This window comes from Besnoitia besnoiti, chromosome IX (assembly GCF_002563875.1).
Source record: "Besnoitia besnoiti strain Bb-Ger1 chromosome IX, whole genome shotgun sequence".
NCBI lineage: Eukaryota > Apicomplexa > Conoidasida > Eucoccidiorida > Sarcocystidae > Besnoitia > Besnoitia besnoiti.
Genome location: NC_042364.1, coordinates 354,758 through 373,123, shown reverse-complemented (window position 1 = coordinate 373,123; position 18,366 = coordinate 354,758). Strand labels below are relative to the sequence as shown.

Below are 18,366 nucleotides of genomic sequence, written 5' to 3'. Positions count from 1 at the left end.
GCTTGCGGTGGAGTTGGGCCCCGACGCATGGACCAGCGTTATGCAACCGCCCGTTGAGCGAGCGGCCTTTTTGTTACCGTTGTTCGCAGGCAACGGGTTTTGCTACTGCCAGCTATACAAGTACACTTGCCATCGAATGCTTTCTACCCTTTCCGGTAGACGGACAGAATCCGCGACTCGGACTGCCTTCCAGCTTAGTCAATGGAGAACGGCGAGGCTGGTTCCGATATAGCGGCGGATCCTGCCCCGTCCATATTGCTGGCTGTTGCGGGGTTTGCCGCTCGGGCGACCTGGGTGGGCGGACTTCTTCTAAGTTGTCTGGTGGGGCTTCTCTGGTATTTCCAGGAGAAGCTCCTGTTCTATCCAGGTGTGCCTCAGGGGTTTGAAACACCTGACAAGAACCCTAAGGGACTCCGCAGCCCGGCCGAGCGAGGCTTACCTTTTGAAGAATTATGGGTGAAGACGGTTGACGGCGTGAAGCTACATTGCTGGCTTATCAAACAAAAGCTACCCCAAGTTGCGGCTCATGCGCCAACTCTGATTTTTTTTCATGGAAACGCTGGAAGTGAGTACACACCAGAAACATTTCAGTTACCATAGACTGTGCACGGCGTAGGGTGGAGGCAATGTATTTTGAGATTCTCGTGCAGCAGGAGAGACGTAGACACCTTGACGTGCGATGGTTGCGTCACGTGACATGTTCGCTGTGTGTGGTTGTGGCGCAGACGTTGGGTTTCGGCTTCCGAATGTTGAGCTTCTGTATAAACACGTTGGTGTGAACGTTTTGCTTGTCTCATACCGGGGGTAAGTCCACATACTGCCGAGCTGCTTTTCTTACTAGGTCGAAAGGTGTAGTACTACGTGGGCTTATGCCAAGCCCACAAGGAGACAGGACGCATGCCTATCGCTAAGCGAGCTGTAGCACAACCTGCAGCTGTATTTCTCGCTGGGGAACTGCTACTACTAGCTTGCCGAAGCGTTACGTGGGCTTGCGAGCGCGGGTAGGATGGTACTGTAGCGCTTGTAAAGATAGCGATGCTGTGCGATCTACCCTGTTCTGCAACAGTTACTGAAGGGTGCAAGCATCTTGATGTAGCAAGCACTCTCAAAACATATCGTGGTGTCGGACGTCACAGTGGCAAGAGGTTAGCGACTGGGTAGAAGTGTCGTTTCATCCACCAGAGGCGCTTTCGTTTTTTACTGGGGATCGCAGGTATGGCTACAGTGAAGGCTCTCCGACCGAAGCAGGCGTCTACAGAGATGGGGAAGCAGCGTTGGACATGCTGGTCGAGAAGCAAAAAGAACTGCAAATTGACGCAAACAGGCTCTTTCTCTTTGGACGAAGCCTTGGTGGTGCTGTGGCGATTGATCTAGCAGTACAGAGATCTCATCAGGTGTGTGACATTTGCTCGCTGGTCCAGCTGACCGGCACAAGATATGCCTTTTCATGTTTTAGTGATGAACCAATGAGCTGCGAGCAGGGCGTTGCTTGTTCACCGTATCCATGCGTCACGCGTTTCATGTGTTGGTGGCGTTGTCCGCAGATTCGGGGCGTCATTGTGGAGAACACCTTCACCTCTCTGATCGACATGATCTTGATCGTATTTCCGTTTCTGCGGCCCTTCCAGCGTCTCGTGAGAGTTGTGCAGGTGAGTCTGAAATCGCATACATGCCTCGAAAGAGGTCAGCACAAGTTTGGGGTAGAGTTTAAACACTTAATCACTGCAACGATGTTTGCGCAGCGGCCTCACCAAACTGTGGTGCTCGCTTGTTTGTGGTGACTCTCTTGCTTGCAGAGACTTTACATGGATAACGGAGAAAAAATGAAGAGGCTACGGTTACCAATCTTGTTCATAAGCGGGATGAAAGATGAACTGGTGCCGTCCCGGCACATGAAACAGCTCTTTGAGGTAGGCAAGAATGCATCAGGGTTGTGTGGGGCGTGACCGGTCGCTTCGAGTCACGTAACGGGGTGGCACCGCCGGGAGACAACGCGCATCCGCCTCGCCCAAGTGAATTATTCCCTTCTTGCAGGCAGCCTGAGCAAAAGAGGATTTCCTGTGTGGCGGTTTTTTCCAGCGTACTTCATGATTGTTTTATGATGCTGAGATAGCAAGCCATGTGGATCAGTACTCACGCGGAAAATGGATACAGCTGCGGCAGAACGAAAGATAAAAAACCCGCGAGCCGTAGGCCAGCCGCACACGCTGCCAATTCCAAGCGAGCAATCGGGCTAACTTATGTATCGGCGATTTATCCATTCTGGTGCGACTGTGATAACTCTCCGGATTGGGGGTAGATGCATTTTGGCGCCGGAATTCTTTGTGTGGTGTGCTCGCGGTTCATTCATGTGGACGCCCGCGTGAGAGGACGGGCCGGTGTGCACGTATCTGTGGCCACATTGCATTCCTATCCTTCCTTGTGTTTCTGTGTGATTTTGGAATCACCAGTGGTGCGCTTCTCCCTTGAAGGAGAAGGAAGAGGTGCCACTTGGAGGTCACAACGACACGTGGGAATGGGCTATCGGCGGCAAGAACTACTACGAACGCATCGCGGCCTTTATCCAGCAGGCACTGCAGTTCGATGCAAAGCGCTCTCAGGAGCCTAGTGAAGACACCCTTCTTGGACATGGCGGCCCCGATTCATCCTGCCGAGATTCGGTCAAAGCACCAGCATTGCAGGCTGGAGGGTCGTTGCCAGCAGAGAAAGGCGGTGAGCACGACCTTCCCCTATCTGTCGCTCCCGGCGGAGCTGCAGTACTGCCAGCCGGACCTGTCTCTCAGAGCGCGCATCGGGCACATGGCCAGGACTCTCTTTCGCTCGGTTCCGTGGACTTACCGGCTGCACCGGTAGCCGCGCGTGAAGTGGTGGCAGCGGCAGCAGCAGCTGCCTCGTCTGCAGCGGTACACTATGCGACCTCTGGTGCCTCTCGGTCTGACTCCGGATCTGGAGGGCCGTCAGCAGGGGGGGTGGCGCACACCGATGTTGGAAATGAGGAAATAGCAGCCGCTGGCACAGGGCAACGAGGAGAGACTACTGAGGGCTTGCGCCAGAGGGTGGCCGCTGCGACTTGTCAAGTAGATGCGGAGCGAAGAAGGGAGAACTCTGATTTTTGAGCGAATCTGGCGGCTGGCTTCCTCAGATGTAACGGGAGTCGCCTTCCACCGAAGCCCGCTCGGCCGATTGCTTACCGTCTACAACCGAAATGCAGTGGTTTTGGTCGATGGGCAAGGGGACCGAGGCACACTGACTGTTGCCGCAGCTTCAGGCACAGCTCTCGAGGGTGTAGTCTCATCTCCGACTCGCTTCCCTTGTACCCCTCCCACGGAGTGCCCCGAATACATAAGCGTGCTGCTATGGCGGCAGGCTGCGCGCCTCACAGCTGTATGGCTTTTTGTATGTAGTGTTAGTGCTCGAACACGAAAGGAATCGCAATTGTATTTGTGCTGCGACGTGTCGTCAATGCGACGCTTCTGCGTATTATGGGCGTTGCTCATGCGACTCTCATCCGAAGCGTCACCGGCTGACCCAGCCTGATTTTATTCCTTTATTTCACCTTCTCCACGTTACTGCACGTTAATACGACGCAGGGAGCTCGAGCAACCCCCGAGCTGCAAGTGTGTTTCGAGCGAAACCGATTTGCAGGAGGTGGTGCATCAGTCCCCTGTGCACACCTGAATTGTGCAAGCTAGAGCCCAGAAAGCTACCCTAAAGACGGTTTTTTCGGCTGTCCAAAATTAACAGAAGTGTCGTTTGCCGGCTGTGTTTCAGCCGACCGTCCTTTTGCTGCGACTGCGGTTTTTCTTGACAAGGCAATTATCTTTTCGAACATGTGGTGACCTTCGGAGCTACTATCTTTGCCACTGGCACACGGCCCCGTCTGCCCTGCCAGGAGCGGCAACTGTCACCGTCTGTATAACAAAATTATGTGAACCAAGGTTGATCATCCGTAGCTTGCCGAGGGCCGTGCGATTTCATACCATGGAAGACCCCTTGTCGTGGAGGAACGTTCCTTGGCTGATTCGTCTATAATGCCATAGGAAAAGCTATCAAACGGTCACATCATACCCAACACGGTGACCTTCCTTCAATCATGCAAGGCGAAGTCGCGAGATGCTAGCTCGCGCTTCAGCATCTGATCAGGTGGGACCGCGTTCAGGGGCATAAGACATGATCCTCCCCCCATCTTTGTTGGGGCTATGCCCACAGTGACACACTCACCCTGTACAGCAAAGCGATCCACTCTAGTTGGTTGCTGAAATGGTAAAGCGACAGCCAGTAGCAGCTGCCAACGACTTCGACACGTGGTGGCAACTTGTGCTAGCAGGTGATACGGGTTGAGCTACTTCATGAAGTGCAACTGCGGGCACCCTGAAGAATCCGTGCGGCCCTCCTTAGACACGTGCACAAAAGGGATATTATAGTGGGCACTCGACTGCCGAGTGCAGCTAATTCGAGACCAGGTACATATGTGTCCACGCCTCATCGTTATGTTTCAGCGGGCGCAGATGCCACAACCGCTGCGCCACGCTCCATCAGGCATAGAACACTCTCTTTACAAACGGGGCAGCGACCTTGTGCCGATAACCACATATCGATGCACGCCTGATGGTACGCATGCAAACAGGGAAGATACCTCAAAACAGCCCCTTTGTCGTATGCTTCCATGCATATGGCGCAAAACTGGTCTTGGCTAGCGCCATCCTTCACATCCGCCTCATCGCGTTGGTGGGAATTTTCCGCCTCCGCACTCGGATTTTCTGTATTAGCACTGTTACTTTCAGTATACTTCTGAAACAGTCCCGAAGACGCTTTCCTTTCTGCGTATAGTATACAAGGCAGACGCGAGATAAGCTCCTGAGGGAGTCCTTCGCTAGAAGTGTGAGTTGGGGGAGCAGAGACACTGGCGAAGTCGAACCTGCCGACCCACTCCCAGTCAACTAAAGCGTCCTCATGGGAACCACAGTGACGGATAAGAGATCTACCGGAGTCGCCTTCCGCAGGCACGCCAGGCAGTATACAACCTGCCCCAGTCGACAACGAAGGCGGCCCCTCGTGGCTTCGTCCTTGGGTTGGCGCTGGGACTTCTGCCGACCCAACGCGGCGAACGGCGGCTCGCCCACTGGCGTTTTGGTTCAGGGGTTGTCTTTCGCCGTCTTGAATCCTTCGCCGCAGCCTTCGAGCAGTCCACGCTGCTTCAGCAGCAGATCTTCGAGCAGCCGCACATCGTCGTCGCACACTCGTTAAACGCCGCTCCCACTGGGCTACCGCTGCGGCCCGAGATTCAAATGGGCTGTACATAGGCCGAACCGAGCACGGATTGCAGCGCTGGTTTAGCTGCCGCCGCTCACGAAACAGCTCGTTCTCAGCTCTCTGAAGACGCTGAACAGCGGCTCGAGTCTGAGCCACTCGACGATCAGCTTCCTTCAGCTGGTGAAACACGTTCGGGGCCTGGAGCCAATCAGCACCGCTGACAAACACAGACTCCCGCCCGCGGCCACCGGAAAGTCTGGCACGGGACCTTCGTGAACCCGATTGGCCATTTCTCGCTAACCACCGCTGAGAATCTTCTGCGGCTGCAGCAGCTTCAAACTCTGGGTAGCCTCCCACGGCTTCCTGACCGACCTGCCGCCGAGGGTCCCTGCGGGGCCGCAGAGGATGCGTGGCGCGTGCCAGCCTCTCACCTCCTGACTGGAAAGAAGGGGCTTCAGTTGCCTCCCCAGACTGCGCCACTTCAGTGCCACCAGTACATGACTCAGAAACATCTTCTCCAGCTCCAGAAATGTCCACTATTTCACAACGGCGGTTGTTTGCACCAGTGACCCCGCTCGATCCGATAACCGCGACATCGTCATCGGACTCCACATAGTAAATTTCTCCCACCTCATCTTCATCGCTTGTCAAAGTCATGATGTCATATGGGCTCCCTTCCGCCCCTGGGTTCGACACGAGAGCTGGTGGCGTTCCGCCAACTATCAGAGGAATGCTACCCGTGTCTCTTGGCAGTTCATCTCCTGCCGCCGGAGAGTCCGGCCGTTCCACCCGACTACGACCCTCTATCGGCACAGATGCCACCCCAGCTCGCCTCCTGCCTTGTCGCTCCGCTGCTGTTTCATCTGATCGACAACTTTCAGCAGATCTGCGCGCCTTTGTTTTCGAGACGCACTCTCGGTCCCGATAGGTATTCAATGCTTGAGAATCCGATAGCGACGACCTAATGGAAGACGCAGAAGAAGAGAGAATAGGATGAGTTTCACCACCAGCGTTGTCAGATGCGACCGCAAACAAGATTTCTTTTTCCGTCGTGGTGGTTAGATGCCGTGCCCGCGACACAGGTGGTGAAGTGCAAGCTGTAAGATCCACGACGCGATAAGGGCTGAGCCGCTCGCCTTCCAGGATTCTGGAATCAGCCATTATGACGAGGGCCGAGAAGCTCAAAATATAAGGAATTCCGGATAATCTAAGAACGGCAAGGAAAGGAACATACGCTTTAGTCGCGCTGGCGGGGCTTGCGGGAGGCACCAGCGAGGCGCGCGGGCTGAGAGCTGACCTTTTCACACAAGGGGATGCGTCGCAAATGATGGAAAGAAACCGTCAGTTAGTTTCAATGCCCGGGACAGAGCCTCCACATACAGGCATAGCGGAAAAAGACAGCCTCAAAAAATTAAACGCTCGGTAGCCGCCGTGAGGACCACAGGACAGCATGCCACGTACAGCTTCATACACCGGCGGCTCGAAGCCCTGACGCCGCTGCCATGCTAATAACTCGCTCAAACCAAATCCATCCTGAACACTTGAGACTTGCCACTCATAGAGCGACGACGCCCTGTTACATGTTATAAAACCGATGACGGACAACTGCAGCAAGGTGTTCTAAACCAAAAAGACGACGCCAGTGAGGCATGCACCACCAGTAACGTACAGACAGTTGGACCCCCTAGCTGGACGTTCCTGGACACGCCTTCAAAGTCCCCTTTGTTGCCCAACGTTGCAAAATGCATAGAGTTACCTGTATGTAGTGTGAGAGACCCATGAAAGGACGTTGCCGCCTTCAAGGGTAGGTGGCAACGAAGCAGTGGAACAGCCAGACAAACGTTTGACGTCGCATGCAGCCACACATGCAGCGTCGAAAAGTCTCCTTGGCGCTCGGCTCCACGGGCCATAAAGCTCCTGATATCATTGAAAGGCTGCAACCTTCATTCGAAAATGAAGAGCAAATGAATGAAAAAGCGCACTCAGGTCATCAGCATTGACTTTTGTATGACGGTAGCTGAAGGTTTTCGTGCGTCATCGCGCCCTACAGATGGGCGCACCCTTGGTCGACTGTGGACATCGTCGATATCACAATAACAGACGACGACAAGTGATATAGTTCTTCCACAGTTACAACAGATTATGGGCAAATGAAAGCGTGATTGTACGCCAAGCGCTCGAGCGCGATTTTCAGTGATCATGAATGGAGCAGACAGGACACCAGGACTCAGCAATGGGCGCCCTCCCGGTGCCACAGACCTAGGCCGGCGACGTAGCCGTTAACGTTACACATGGTCTTCTGCTTCTGTACTCAGAGCAGCAAGACGATACAGTGAAGGATAGAAACATCGTGGTGGTACTGCAGAATCTAATATGGGCGTCTGCAAAAGGATTGGGCTTTGAACTACGTGGGCGTCGTCATATCTGAAATGCCAGTTCTGTGGCTCCCCGCCGACCATGACCATGAACTGAAGGGCTTTGACGGCGTCTGCCTCGTCCTTGCATTGAGAAGCTTGGTCAGTATGACCCTAGATCAGTTATCACAGCGTTGCAGTGGCGCTGTTTTCCATCCTGAGTGGTTGACACCCCAAACCTTGGGGCTCAACCACAGCTCGATTCGCCGCTGCTGGAAGGAAATGCGACTCTGAAGTCGATCGTCGTCCTGGTACCTGCCGATCCTCCGGTTGACGATGCATTCTGGCATTTTTTCGTATAACAAGACTTGAAATTCAGGGCTTCAAGCAAACTGATTCTTGAGTGGTGCTGCGACTGAAACGTGGTAGCCGATAAATCAAGCACCCACATAACATGTCATGTAATACCGGAAACATACTGCGGCGTCATCGCGAGTCAGGCGCATCGTGAGACAAAAGTTGCTACCTACGATACGCGTAGAGATGCAGATCATAAGTTCGCTTTCATTCGCATCTGAGAAACGTGCCAGTGTGCCTCCGCAAATTGCGTGCCGTTTGTTGCTCAGAAGTGACCAACTGACGACTGTCAAACAAAGGAAAATGTGACTACGACTAGTCTATGGAGGGACCTCACAACAGGGAGGAGGCCGTTCTGGCGCCGATATAGCACCACATGCACTTTTAAAACCGATCCGACTGAATTAATGACGCACCTTGGTAACACACCCCAGCGCAAAAGCACGGTCAGTCACCGGCGTCGCCCCCACCCTTACACCACAAAGTCTCTATTCCGTGCCATGTCAGATTCTTACCGCGACAAGCGGTACAAACAGACCGCCCTTATGCACGCTCCCATCCGTCAGCGCCATCTGTCTCCCTAAAACCAGCCGTTGGTTCTTGTGAAATTGTATTTTTTCGCTAACCTACTTATCTCTACTGGGGTGGCTGAGCCTATTCTCGACGAGGATATTTCCGCATGCCTCCAAACACCGAGGTAGTGCAGCCGCAACCAGCCGTTCGAATTCTTATTACAAACATTTGATATCATGCCACCGGTGTACACGGGCCAATCCTTGCGTGGAAAATTTCCTGGTTTCCGAAAACACATGGTTCGCATCACTACGCCCCGTAGGCCTCGACTGGCACATTTACCACCACATTCCACAACTCGTCGCATGGATGTCGACATTCCTTCTCGTCTGACATGGCATTCATTTGAACAAATACGGGTGACTCAACAGAAGAGTTCGCATGAACGCCTGATTCTCCAGGAAAAGAATATGCGCGGCCCTTCCAATGAAGCTATCGAAATTCCTGAGCAGCAGAGGCAGACACCCGAATGCACAGAAGGGAACGCTGATTTGAACACTTCCATGGCATGCATGAAAACGGGGGAACGCACAAGGGTTAGGCTCTGCTTTACCATTTCCACACTCACGTCGTGGATGCGCACCACTGTCATGGCTTCCCCTATTGCTTCGAAACATGTACACAGCTTGCACGTCGAGCAATTACACCTGCAGAGCGCAGTCCCGTGTGGAAAGTGAGCATTCGAGAAATACGACATGCGACCACGAATAGGCGACGACTACGTATTTACGAAAGGGTGCGAGGACTACCGACGACAGAGCATCGCTGGCGCACAACCACCGTAACTTCCTGAACAGCGCATCTGCGTTGTTCTTACGCTAGAGAGCAAAAACACCTTGTCGGAGGCGTCAGGCATAGCCCATTGTGGCCACTGCTCAGGGAACTCCGAATACAACAGAGGACCAAAAATAGAAGGGTATCAAAGAAAGGCATCTCGCAGATGAGGCAACACATGAAATGCCCGCCTGAAGAACTCTACGGTCCGAGACTGCTATTCCCCATACCGCGGGGCAACGGAGACTCCTTTCTTCGTGGCGTACGCACAGTGACAGAGTAGGGTACACATACCAGTAGACGAAGTCGTGCCAGCTTACTTTTCGGAGATTTTGAAGTTGACGTTTAGCCGTAAGATCTTCTCCGGACTGACGTTACCCAGCAAATTGCGTCCCATCAGCTCCACAACATGACTTTGTCTGCACAAAGAAGAGAACATGATATAGAAGAGAGGATCAAATGCATGTCAGCGCATCAACGCAGAGCAACGAACCGGCTGCGAGCTCCCCTACACGCTGTGCCATGGTGCTGTGTAGCACCTTTTATCGTGTCCAAAGTAATCCCTCTCTTTGCAGCAACGGATTGATTCATTTCAGAAACACGACGCTGGAACGTCTCAGGTTGTCGAGGTGACGACATAAATGGCAGACCCATCGATGACGCTTCGACGTGTTTTCCTCAAAGAACGTTCTCGTGAAACTCACCGGGTAGGTTGTTCCGTGTCCTCGTCGGCCCTTACAGGGTCTCGGCATTCGGTAGCCAGCGTGCCTCCAAAGGACCTTCTCGTTTCTTGGTCGAATGCTTGCCCAGATGCAGAGGTGTTTATCGTCGCCGACGGATGCCGTCGACGTGGATTGTCCCCGCTTTCGAACTCCTGGTCTCCTCTGTCGCCTTCGTAGGGCACGCAGTCTGCGCGGAGAAGCGCCGCTCCACGCGAAGAGGCTGCCCTGTTCTCACCCGGTGCCCGCGGTAGTCCATCGGGATGCGGAGGGACAGTCGAGCCTTGGAAACCTGAGGTGCCGTGGCCAACAGCCGGCATGGAGGACGCGTGGGAGTGAGCCCGCGGCTGCTGTAGTAAAATCGCTGCAGACTGTAACGGGGCGTAGGTGTCCTGTGATGAGGCGACCAGGCAAATATGCCGAAACTCGTTTAGTCCTGGTCGCCGACTCAGGCGGTACAAGAACGTGGAAGCGTAGTCCTTCGCATCGCTTAGAAAAAAACAGAAAAGCGGAGAGACACAGCAGATACGAAAGCTTACCACTTTCAGCAGCGATGGTGCCGGATAGCTGCCACTTCTGGAGAAGACACTCGACGGTACTCCTTACTCCAGCAGAGCGAGAGTCCACGAGGCTTGGCACCGAGCTAAAGCTCCTCCGACTTCTGGTTGCAACCTCCTCCTTACCTGAGCGTCAGTTGCTGGAGACAGAGACTTTTTCGCCATTTTTTGAGCAGCCAGACGCCTATGCTGACAAGTCGGCTTTTGCTCTTGACGAACCCAAAATGCGGCGATGAGAGTGAGAGGTACAAGAAAAAGTGGCTGCCGTATGGCCGCACCAGATGCGGCAGCGCTGCCCGAACTGCACATGTCCACAAACAATTGACCTCAAACAGACGTTGCACCTCCATTTGCGTGAACTGGCATACTGGCTCCCAAATACAGAAAGGCAGAAATGCATCCTCGGGAGGCAATACACTGGCCGAAATCAGAAAGGCAAGCGACCACTGTCGCCTCCAGCTACCACGGGCAACGTGCTGCTGCCTGCAGATATGCGCTGCTTCACTGTGACAAGGTCACTCGTCGTCGTTTGGACGGCCATTCTGGTTAGTACGAGACAAACTTTACAGAGTACGTGTTTCTGAAAATAAAACTGAGACATTCATTGTACAGGCATTCACGAGGGTTACAAAGAGGAACCCACGCTAACTTCCGCCGCTCGCTTCCAAACAAACGGTGTATCACCTTCTGAGCCCCGCACCGGTTCAGCACGGGCTACAAGGCGAGAGAGGCTGTCCCAGAATCCTCAATTCGACTTACTGATGACTCCTCCCAGAGAGTGCCCGATAAACGAGAGCTTGGCGAGGCCCTCCAGAGGAAAGGAGTCCTGAATGTGTGCGTGAACCTCATCGGCTAGGCGCTTGCCCATGACCTCGATATCTCCTGCGTCACCCAAACGGACAGAAGGAATCCTCGCAGACGCGTCAGGAAACAGCCTTGCCGACAGCGACAACATCAGAGCGCACCATGGCGGGCCCTGTCAAACACCATTCGCTATATACTCAGCCAGATAAAAATTACGTGCCAATACCCGGCTCTAACAGACACGAACGTGTATACGCCCATGCGAGAAGATGCACGCTTTCCAGTTTGAGGCAGAGGAACAGCGATACGGCGGGACACAGTTCTCTGCTGTGTAGCAAATGACCAACATAGTATACACGCAACGTGTCTCGCCAGCAGCAGAGCTCTGCTGAGAGCATATATTGTACCGGAGGTATTTGTTTGTGCGTGTGACGGAAACTGGCTCACTCTGGGCATCAAACAATGGAAAGGAAAGACATTTGTGCTACAGTCGAGCACTCCGTGAACCCTTCCGATTCTCCCAGTTCTCTGAGTCCCGCTGGATCAACACCAACCTTCGGTGTGCTCCTGATTCGCCGACGAGCAAAGGAACGCCGCGGCGGGGTAGAAAGCCGCGATATTGTTCCGAAGAAGCCTCATATCGTGGCTGCTGCCTGCGCCATAGAGCAAGACACGCCCAAAAATAGCAGCTGTACTACTGTCCATGCCGCTCATTCACCCTAACAGCTCTTCTGCGCCCAGCCAGCTCCATGCCGCGCTAGAAGAGGCCTCCCAGTCTCCCCCCCCCCCCCCCCCCCCCCCCCCCCCCCCCCCCCCCCCCGCACCCCCGTCCCTCTCCGCTCGATGCCCTGTTCCCCGAAACCTCAGATGCGCGGAAAGCACAGCACCTTGGAACCCGTGGACGAGCACGAAGAGGTGAATTCCTTTGGAACTCGGCGGCGCGCATGCTAGACTGAGAGAAGACGACGGCGGCCGCAGCGGAAGACAGGGCGGTATCGGAGGGGGACTGATAGAGAAGGCGCACTTTCGATATCGTTGCTCGAACACCACTGGGTGCCGGTCGCAGCCGACAAGCCTAAGGGCACGCAGAAGCGGAGTAGCAGGCAACCAGGACTTCTGGAGGACTACTACGAGGCAAGCCCACATCGAGTCCAGCGTTATAGTCCCAGGCGCCTTCTGATATCACAGCCACGCGTGCTCCCCATGGGGACACAAGACGTCCTGCGCCTTCCAGAGGAGACCGCCAACTTGTACGAAGAGCGCTTCAGCCACGCGAACGATGCAGGGGAAGCGACTCTATGAACCGGAGGGCGGCTTGACCCGCGTATCTCGTTGCGGAAACCTACAGGCGACAGTCGTGGACGTCCATCGGCCTCTGGTTGATTTTGCCAACGACGATGCGCCAATCGTCCTGCAAACCGGCAGAGATCCACAAGGCGGCACGGCGGGTCGCCCGAGATGCGTGGCCAAGAACGAAGACACAGCATTGCAGGTGGTTACTGGATCGCTGAACTGTCGCAGAAGTTCCAAACGCGGGAATTCGTTTCGCACCTTTCCTCTTCACGGGCAGAATGTGTTTCGCTGCGGCACGCGGGCCTGCTATTGCCCTACGTGGCGCCTGCGCTGTGTGGATGTCGCTTACTGCGAAATCAGACATCGCCTCCTCGCTGGCGCACAGCGCAGCGGCCACCGCCCCCTGCTGGTGTCGCTTTCCAGGCTCGTCACCGAATTCTCCCTCGTCCTCCAAGCAGCCGCGGCGTGCTAGAGCAGCTGCGGCAGTCGCCGCAGCGGCTGAAGCGGCGGCTGCGGGAGGGATGAGGGCAGAAGGAGACATGCCTGCGGTGGTCGCTTCAGGCAGGTCTGCCACTGCAGGCGGAGGGAAGTAGAGCCGGTCTGTGGCGCGCAGGGGGACGACGTGCTGCAGGACGAATGCTGAGAGTCGAGAGACGTACTGGTGCTCCCAGTTCACGCGCAGGAGCAGCTCCATTTCTGCATCCAAAAAGCCGAATCAGGGTCGAAAACGAGAGCTGTGCGCTGCACGCAGAGTGATTCTTAGAAACCGTGTCCCCCCGAACCCACTCTCACCAAGAAGCAGGAGCAGTGGGGCGTTCCCCCTCGAGGCTCAACAGTCCAGGCCCTCTGAGGCGGCCGTATTCTCTCGCGGTCCACTTGCTGTAGACAGTGCTTTTGTGTCTTTGCAGCCGCCAGAGCGCAGGCAGTTACACATTCTGTTGTGCCCTAAACCACCTCCGTCTCAAATAGCGACGCCGCACCTCGCCTGGGAGAAGCAAAACACTCCACGGTTCCCTAACTAAATACTAAATCCTAACTTCCTAGATACCATGGGAGCAAAGATACTCTAATACGGACGGCCGACAGGGGCACCTACCACGGCTGATGATGGGAATCGCGGCGAGCAGCCGGCTCCACAGCGTGAACAGCTGCCTTGCGATAACGTGAACATCCTGCAGCAGGAGAGACAAACCCATCACGAAACACAGCGTGAAGTCCGCTACCTCAGATGACAAAGCGTTAACAGCCTAGCAAGCCCTTCCTACCATCCGAGTCCCAACGCAGCTCCAGGCATCTGCGCAAGAGGTCTTCTATCGGGCGCGTCGCGGCCAGGGGACGCCAGAGCGGGAAACTCCAGCCTCGCCTTGTGGGTCGTCATATACATCAAAAGAAAGGTGCTTTCTCCATGTGAATTCTGCGGTCGAAAGGCTCGGATGACGTCCTCGCGTGCAGCCAACTTACCGATGCAATCACGCTGCACAGAGCGTCAGGGGTGATGCAGGTGAGGCGCTGCTCCAGACGCAGCACCTTCACCTCAACTGACTTCTCGTCTCCGTGATTCTGTAGCCGACCGTCGCCGCAGTTCGCCCGCCCGCTCTCGACACCTGCCGCGCCGTCGGCGCCAGAACCCTTCATGATCTCGCCTTCCTGCAGCAAGCCAAGCGGGCTACCGAATCCCTCGTCCCCTCGCGTGGTACGCGAGTGCGCGCTGCCGCAGAATCCACCGCTGGTGAGGCCGCGCGTCTCGCCAGCCGGCGCGGGGGACGGCCCGCGGCGACTCGAGCGACCCCGATTTATCAGGAGACGCATGAAGCTGTTTTGCAATCCCGCGTCTCGAGTCGGCGACGCGGGTTGAGGCCCTCCGCGCGCTTCAGGCGGCCGTTCTTTGTGGTCACCCAGGCCGTCGGTTGGATCGTGGAAGGAGGCGCCTGTGGCTTCCAAGACTCCCCCGCCGGGAAGGACCAGGTTGTCGATCTGCTGCAGAGGAAACACGTGGTGCCTTCGCTCCGGCAGGAGGCAACGGGTGAACAGCTTTGCAGCCGCCGTAGCCAGGTTCACGTAAACCTCAATCAACAGCTGAAGCGAGGCCGCATGGAGTGCAGCGGCGCAGCCGAGCAAGTTCTCCTCGTCGAAAGGACATTCCTCACTTTGCGCCGCTCGGTTTATGAGGCGCTGCGATCCGCGCCCCTCGCTTCGATTTTCACACAGCCATCCGCGAGCCGCTCCCGCCGCCGCGGCAGCGGCTGCTGTGGCTTCACTCGCGTCCTCCACCAAAGCCCACTGACGCGCGCTCTGGCGCGCAGAGTCCTTAGAGAACGCCGCACCGCCAGCCTGGGCGAAAGCAGTGCCTGCTCCCACGAGGAAGGCTGGAAGAGAGGGCTCTAAGGTCAACAGCAGGTGCTCCTGCGGCTCTTCTGGCAACTCGGTGGCGCCCCTCCCCGGCCTCGCCCCTTGACCGGCGCTGGCCCCTGCGTTGCCGCCTCGCCCCGAGTATCCGTTGCTCTGCCCGCCCTTTGAATCGTCTTCTTCGTCTGCGGAATCCGACCAGGCCTCGTCAGTGAAGTCGTCGTCCTCCCCTCCCCATCCGCGACCCTGTCCCCTGGCGGCGAGACTCGCGCTGTCCAGTCCCCCGCGGTGCTTCGCCCGTAGCTTGCCGCCGGCTCCGCGACGGCGAGGAAAGCGACGACCGGCTTCGGCGCCGCCGCGGGCATGCGGCTGACGAAGCCCCGCCTTCAAAGACCCTCGACGAGATGCGGGAGCTGCTTCGTCAGTGCGGCCGTCGGAGGGCCCCCTCTGAGAGAGATACTGCTGAAGCAAGCGGTGCTGCTGACGCAGCGCAGCCCGCCGATGCTCCCGCAGGTACCGGGGAACGGGCAGCGGAAACGGCGAGAGCGGAAGCGCAGGCCGCAGACGAAGGCGAATATCGACGACAGAGGCGACCACAAGCATGTGCATCAATGCAAACTGGCTTTCATCAAAAATGACCGGAACGAATGTCTGGATGCCTGAACGCAGCAAGGATAACACTCCGACATGCCCGCAAGAATCCACGAGCGCCGAGTGCGCAGGTTCGGGGAAGCGTTCAGCTGGATTGCACCGGCGCTTTTTTTTCGCGTCCGTGCTGAGGCGGCCTCCAACAAAGAATGCCTCGCGTTTGTTGACGATTGGAGCACCTTCCCCCTATGCTGCTTGGTTTGCGACCTCCGAGCCAAGTTGCGACAAACGCATGCTGGCTGCCAATGGTGTGCCCAGTGAGCTCAACGGCGACAACCTATTCGTCAGGAGCCGACTTTTGGACGCGGCACAGAAAAACGCAGCTCGTGAACGGGGCACATCCCACCGTATTCCCCGGGAGAAGGACTCTGACCCAGATAGCAAAAGGCACGCGACTGAGAGAGCGCTCAATGCCCGCGTTCAATCTGGGCAGTTGACAGCTGCAAGTTCCTGCTCTGTACATATTCCCGCGAGCAGTGCTGCAGGATACGCCGCGGAGCCCGCCTCTCGGATCCATTACACTGCCACGTCACTGGAGGCTCACCCCGACATGCTGCGACCTACCGGTCAAGAAGTTGCTGATGAGCATCAGTTTGACGGCGAGACATGTAGCTCCTGTCTCGTCGCGCCCTTCTCGAGCTCCTTCAGTATCGTCGTCTGCGTCCCCTCTCTCCCCGCTGCGTCCCTGTCTGGAGCCGACCCCAGCAGATGGAGACCGCGACGCCGAAGCCTTCGTGGTCGATTCGCGCCCACTTCTCTCTTCCCGGGTTCGCGTCCCTGAAGACGGCTTGCGCGCCGCTGCGGAGGACGCTTCACTCGATGCAGGAACGCCCCCTGAGCTGTCTCCCTTCTCCTGGCCGCAAGCCCCAGTAGCCCGCCCGCCAGAGTCTCCATGCTGCTCTCCCTTACTCCCACGGGAGTTTGCGTCATTTGCCGCAGAACGCTCGACCCGCGCAGAGGAGCCGAGAGACGCCGACTGCGGCAGGTAAGGGGCGAAGTAGAGCCCCAGCTGGAGAACGGCAAAGAGATTTGTGAGAGCTTCTGGCGACGAAAAAGGCACTTCCACACGAAAGCATACCGTTTCAGAGAGCGCCACCTGAGGAGAGTCAACGCAGTTCGCAGTTACTGAAGGCGAAAGTGGCACCCTCTGCCAGTGCTCCCTTTAGGACAGACGACGAAAGTGAACTCGGAACGGCGAAACCGAAGACTCTTCTTCCGCACAGCTGACGCAGCCCCAACCGCGAGGAACATGCACCTCACGCACACAGCGCCACTCGCGAGCACGAGTTGCCACCCCCGACCCTGCACCGACAAGCGGTTGCTTCCAGGCTTCGTTTTTCACACAGACGCGATCTCGCATTGTACCACGTCGCCCAGGCTATCGCAGGGTCGCTCCGTGAGTGTGAGGTGATGCATGTGCCCTCAGCAGCCCAGCGCTCGAAGGGTCTCACCTGTTCATCGCAGTAGCGGATGAGGAAGCCTCGAGTGCAGAAGGAGTTGTCCCTCTCGTCAATCTTGGGCGGGACTAGCGCGTGGCTGTTCCGGTTCTCCGCTCCTCCCCCACGCCGCTTGTGCTGCTGGATGCCTCGTGTTAAGGAGCTGAGCGTGTTTCGTGCCGTGCCGACATGCTCCTGCTGATCTTCCTGCAGATGAAGAAGCACTGCTTCGTTCGCATCTGTGGCGACCCTGTTCCTCGAAGTTCTGGAGTCTCCCCCGTTATCGTACGCCCAGTGTTGCTGCTGCTCGACACTTCTTTTCTTCTCGCCGTCTGTCTGCCCACCTGGAAGGCCGCCTCTCGCATTCCCGCCAGCCGCAGTCTCCCGCACCGCCACTCCGCCAGCGGCGGGGGCGCCTTCATCTTGCTGGAGCGGCGACGAGAAGAAAGAGTACGGGACTGCGGCCAGCGCCCAGCCGCTGCGCCGGCTGAGCAAGCGCCTCAGGTAGACGCCGCTTCCCGAGCCGCTTGCAACGCTGTGGACCTGCGCGCCGCTGGCGCCCCCGAAGCTGGCGCCGCTTGTCCCCCCCCCGACCCCGCCGCCGCCTCCCCCGTCTAGCTGACCGTTTCTTGCTGCCTCACCAGCCGCGGCTCCTTTTCGCCATGAGGAAGTCGTCCCCCCTCCAGCCTCTTCCGAAAGCACCGACGAAGCGCCACCCTCGCCCCCCTGAGGGGGAACATCGTCGCCGCACGCTGGGGGGGAGGGGCGGCCTTCGACAGGCAGAAGCAGGCTGGAGCGGGGGTCGAGACTGAGCTGGGCTTTGACGTGATAGATGCCCTGCTGCAGCAGGTCAATGTTTCGAAAAGACGTGAAGTGTAGGGCAAACTCAACAAGTAAATTGAGAGACATGCCGCTGGACCAACGCGAGAGAGGACGCCAAGGCTGATACCTGGCGAGTCGATGGACACTGAATCACTATGGCCTGCGTGGAGCGACACGAAGAGGGATTCCCAAAAAAAAAATCATCGAGCAACCACAGATATACACCCGCGGACTAGAAACTTAAGACAAGCTAAATCTGACTGTTTGTCTGCTGCTGAAGCCCTCTGCTTGTGGCACCAAATGTGCCGCATTGAGTCGGCGGTCTTGCTCCTTCCCCCGGACTGAGAAAAAAGATGCGGGACCTCGCAGATCCTACCCCGCTTTCTGCAAAGTCTCTGCGCGGACCGGCATAGAACTACATACCATAATC

The 18,366-nt window shown here is 56.6% G+C and overlaps 3 protein-coding genes across 3 annotated transcripts; 1 reads left to right on the top strand and 2 right to left on the bottom strand.

The window, feature by feature from the left end:
• Positions 1-201: 201 nt before the first annotated feature.
• On the top strand, positions 202-3,116 carry BESB_012220 (phospholipase/carboxylesterase; the record flags this gene model as incomplete). The annotated part of the gene is made up of 6 exons (XM_029359952.1): positions 202-565; positions 726-804; positions 1,214-1,394; positions 1,545-1,649; positions 1,797-1,910; positions 2,451-3,116. 6 exons carry the CDS (start codon positions 202-204, stop codon positions 3,114-3,116), a joined length of 1,509 nt encoding a protein of 502 aa, XP_029216619.1.
• A 1,372-nt stretch (positions 3,117-4,488) lies between these two features.
• Positions 4,489-6,414, bottom strand: BESB_012210 (uncharacterized protein; the record flags this gene model as incomplete). The annotated part of the gene is made up of 1 exon (XM_029359951.1): positions 4,489-6,414. One exon carries the CDS (start codon positions 6,412-6,414, stop codon positions 4,489-4,491), a length of 1,926 nt encoding a protein of 641 aa, XP_029216618.1.
• Positions 6,415-8,878: 2,464 nt separating this feature from the next.
• On the bottom strand, positions 8,879-18,023 carry BESB_012200 (serine esterase (DUF676) protein; the record flags this gene model as incomplete). The annotated part of the gene is made up of 13 exons (XM_029359950.1): positions 8,879-8,981; positions 9,632-9,730; positions 10,016-10,519; positions 10,714-10,888; positions 11,347-11,469; positions 11,946-12,044; positions 12,279-12,466; positions 12,738-12,802; positions 13,034-13,380; positions 13,781-13,856; positions 14,146-15,689; positions 16,243-16,774; positions 17,130-18,023. The coding sequence occupies 13 exons, from the start codon at positions 18,021-18,023 to the stop codon at positions 8,879-8,881; spliced, it is 4,749 nt and encodes a 1,582-aa protein (XP_029216617.1).
• Positions 18,024-18,366: the final 343 nt, after the last annotated feature.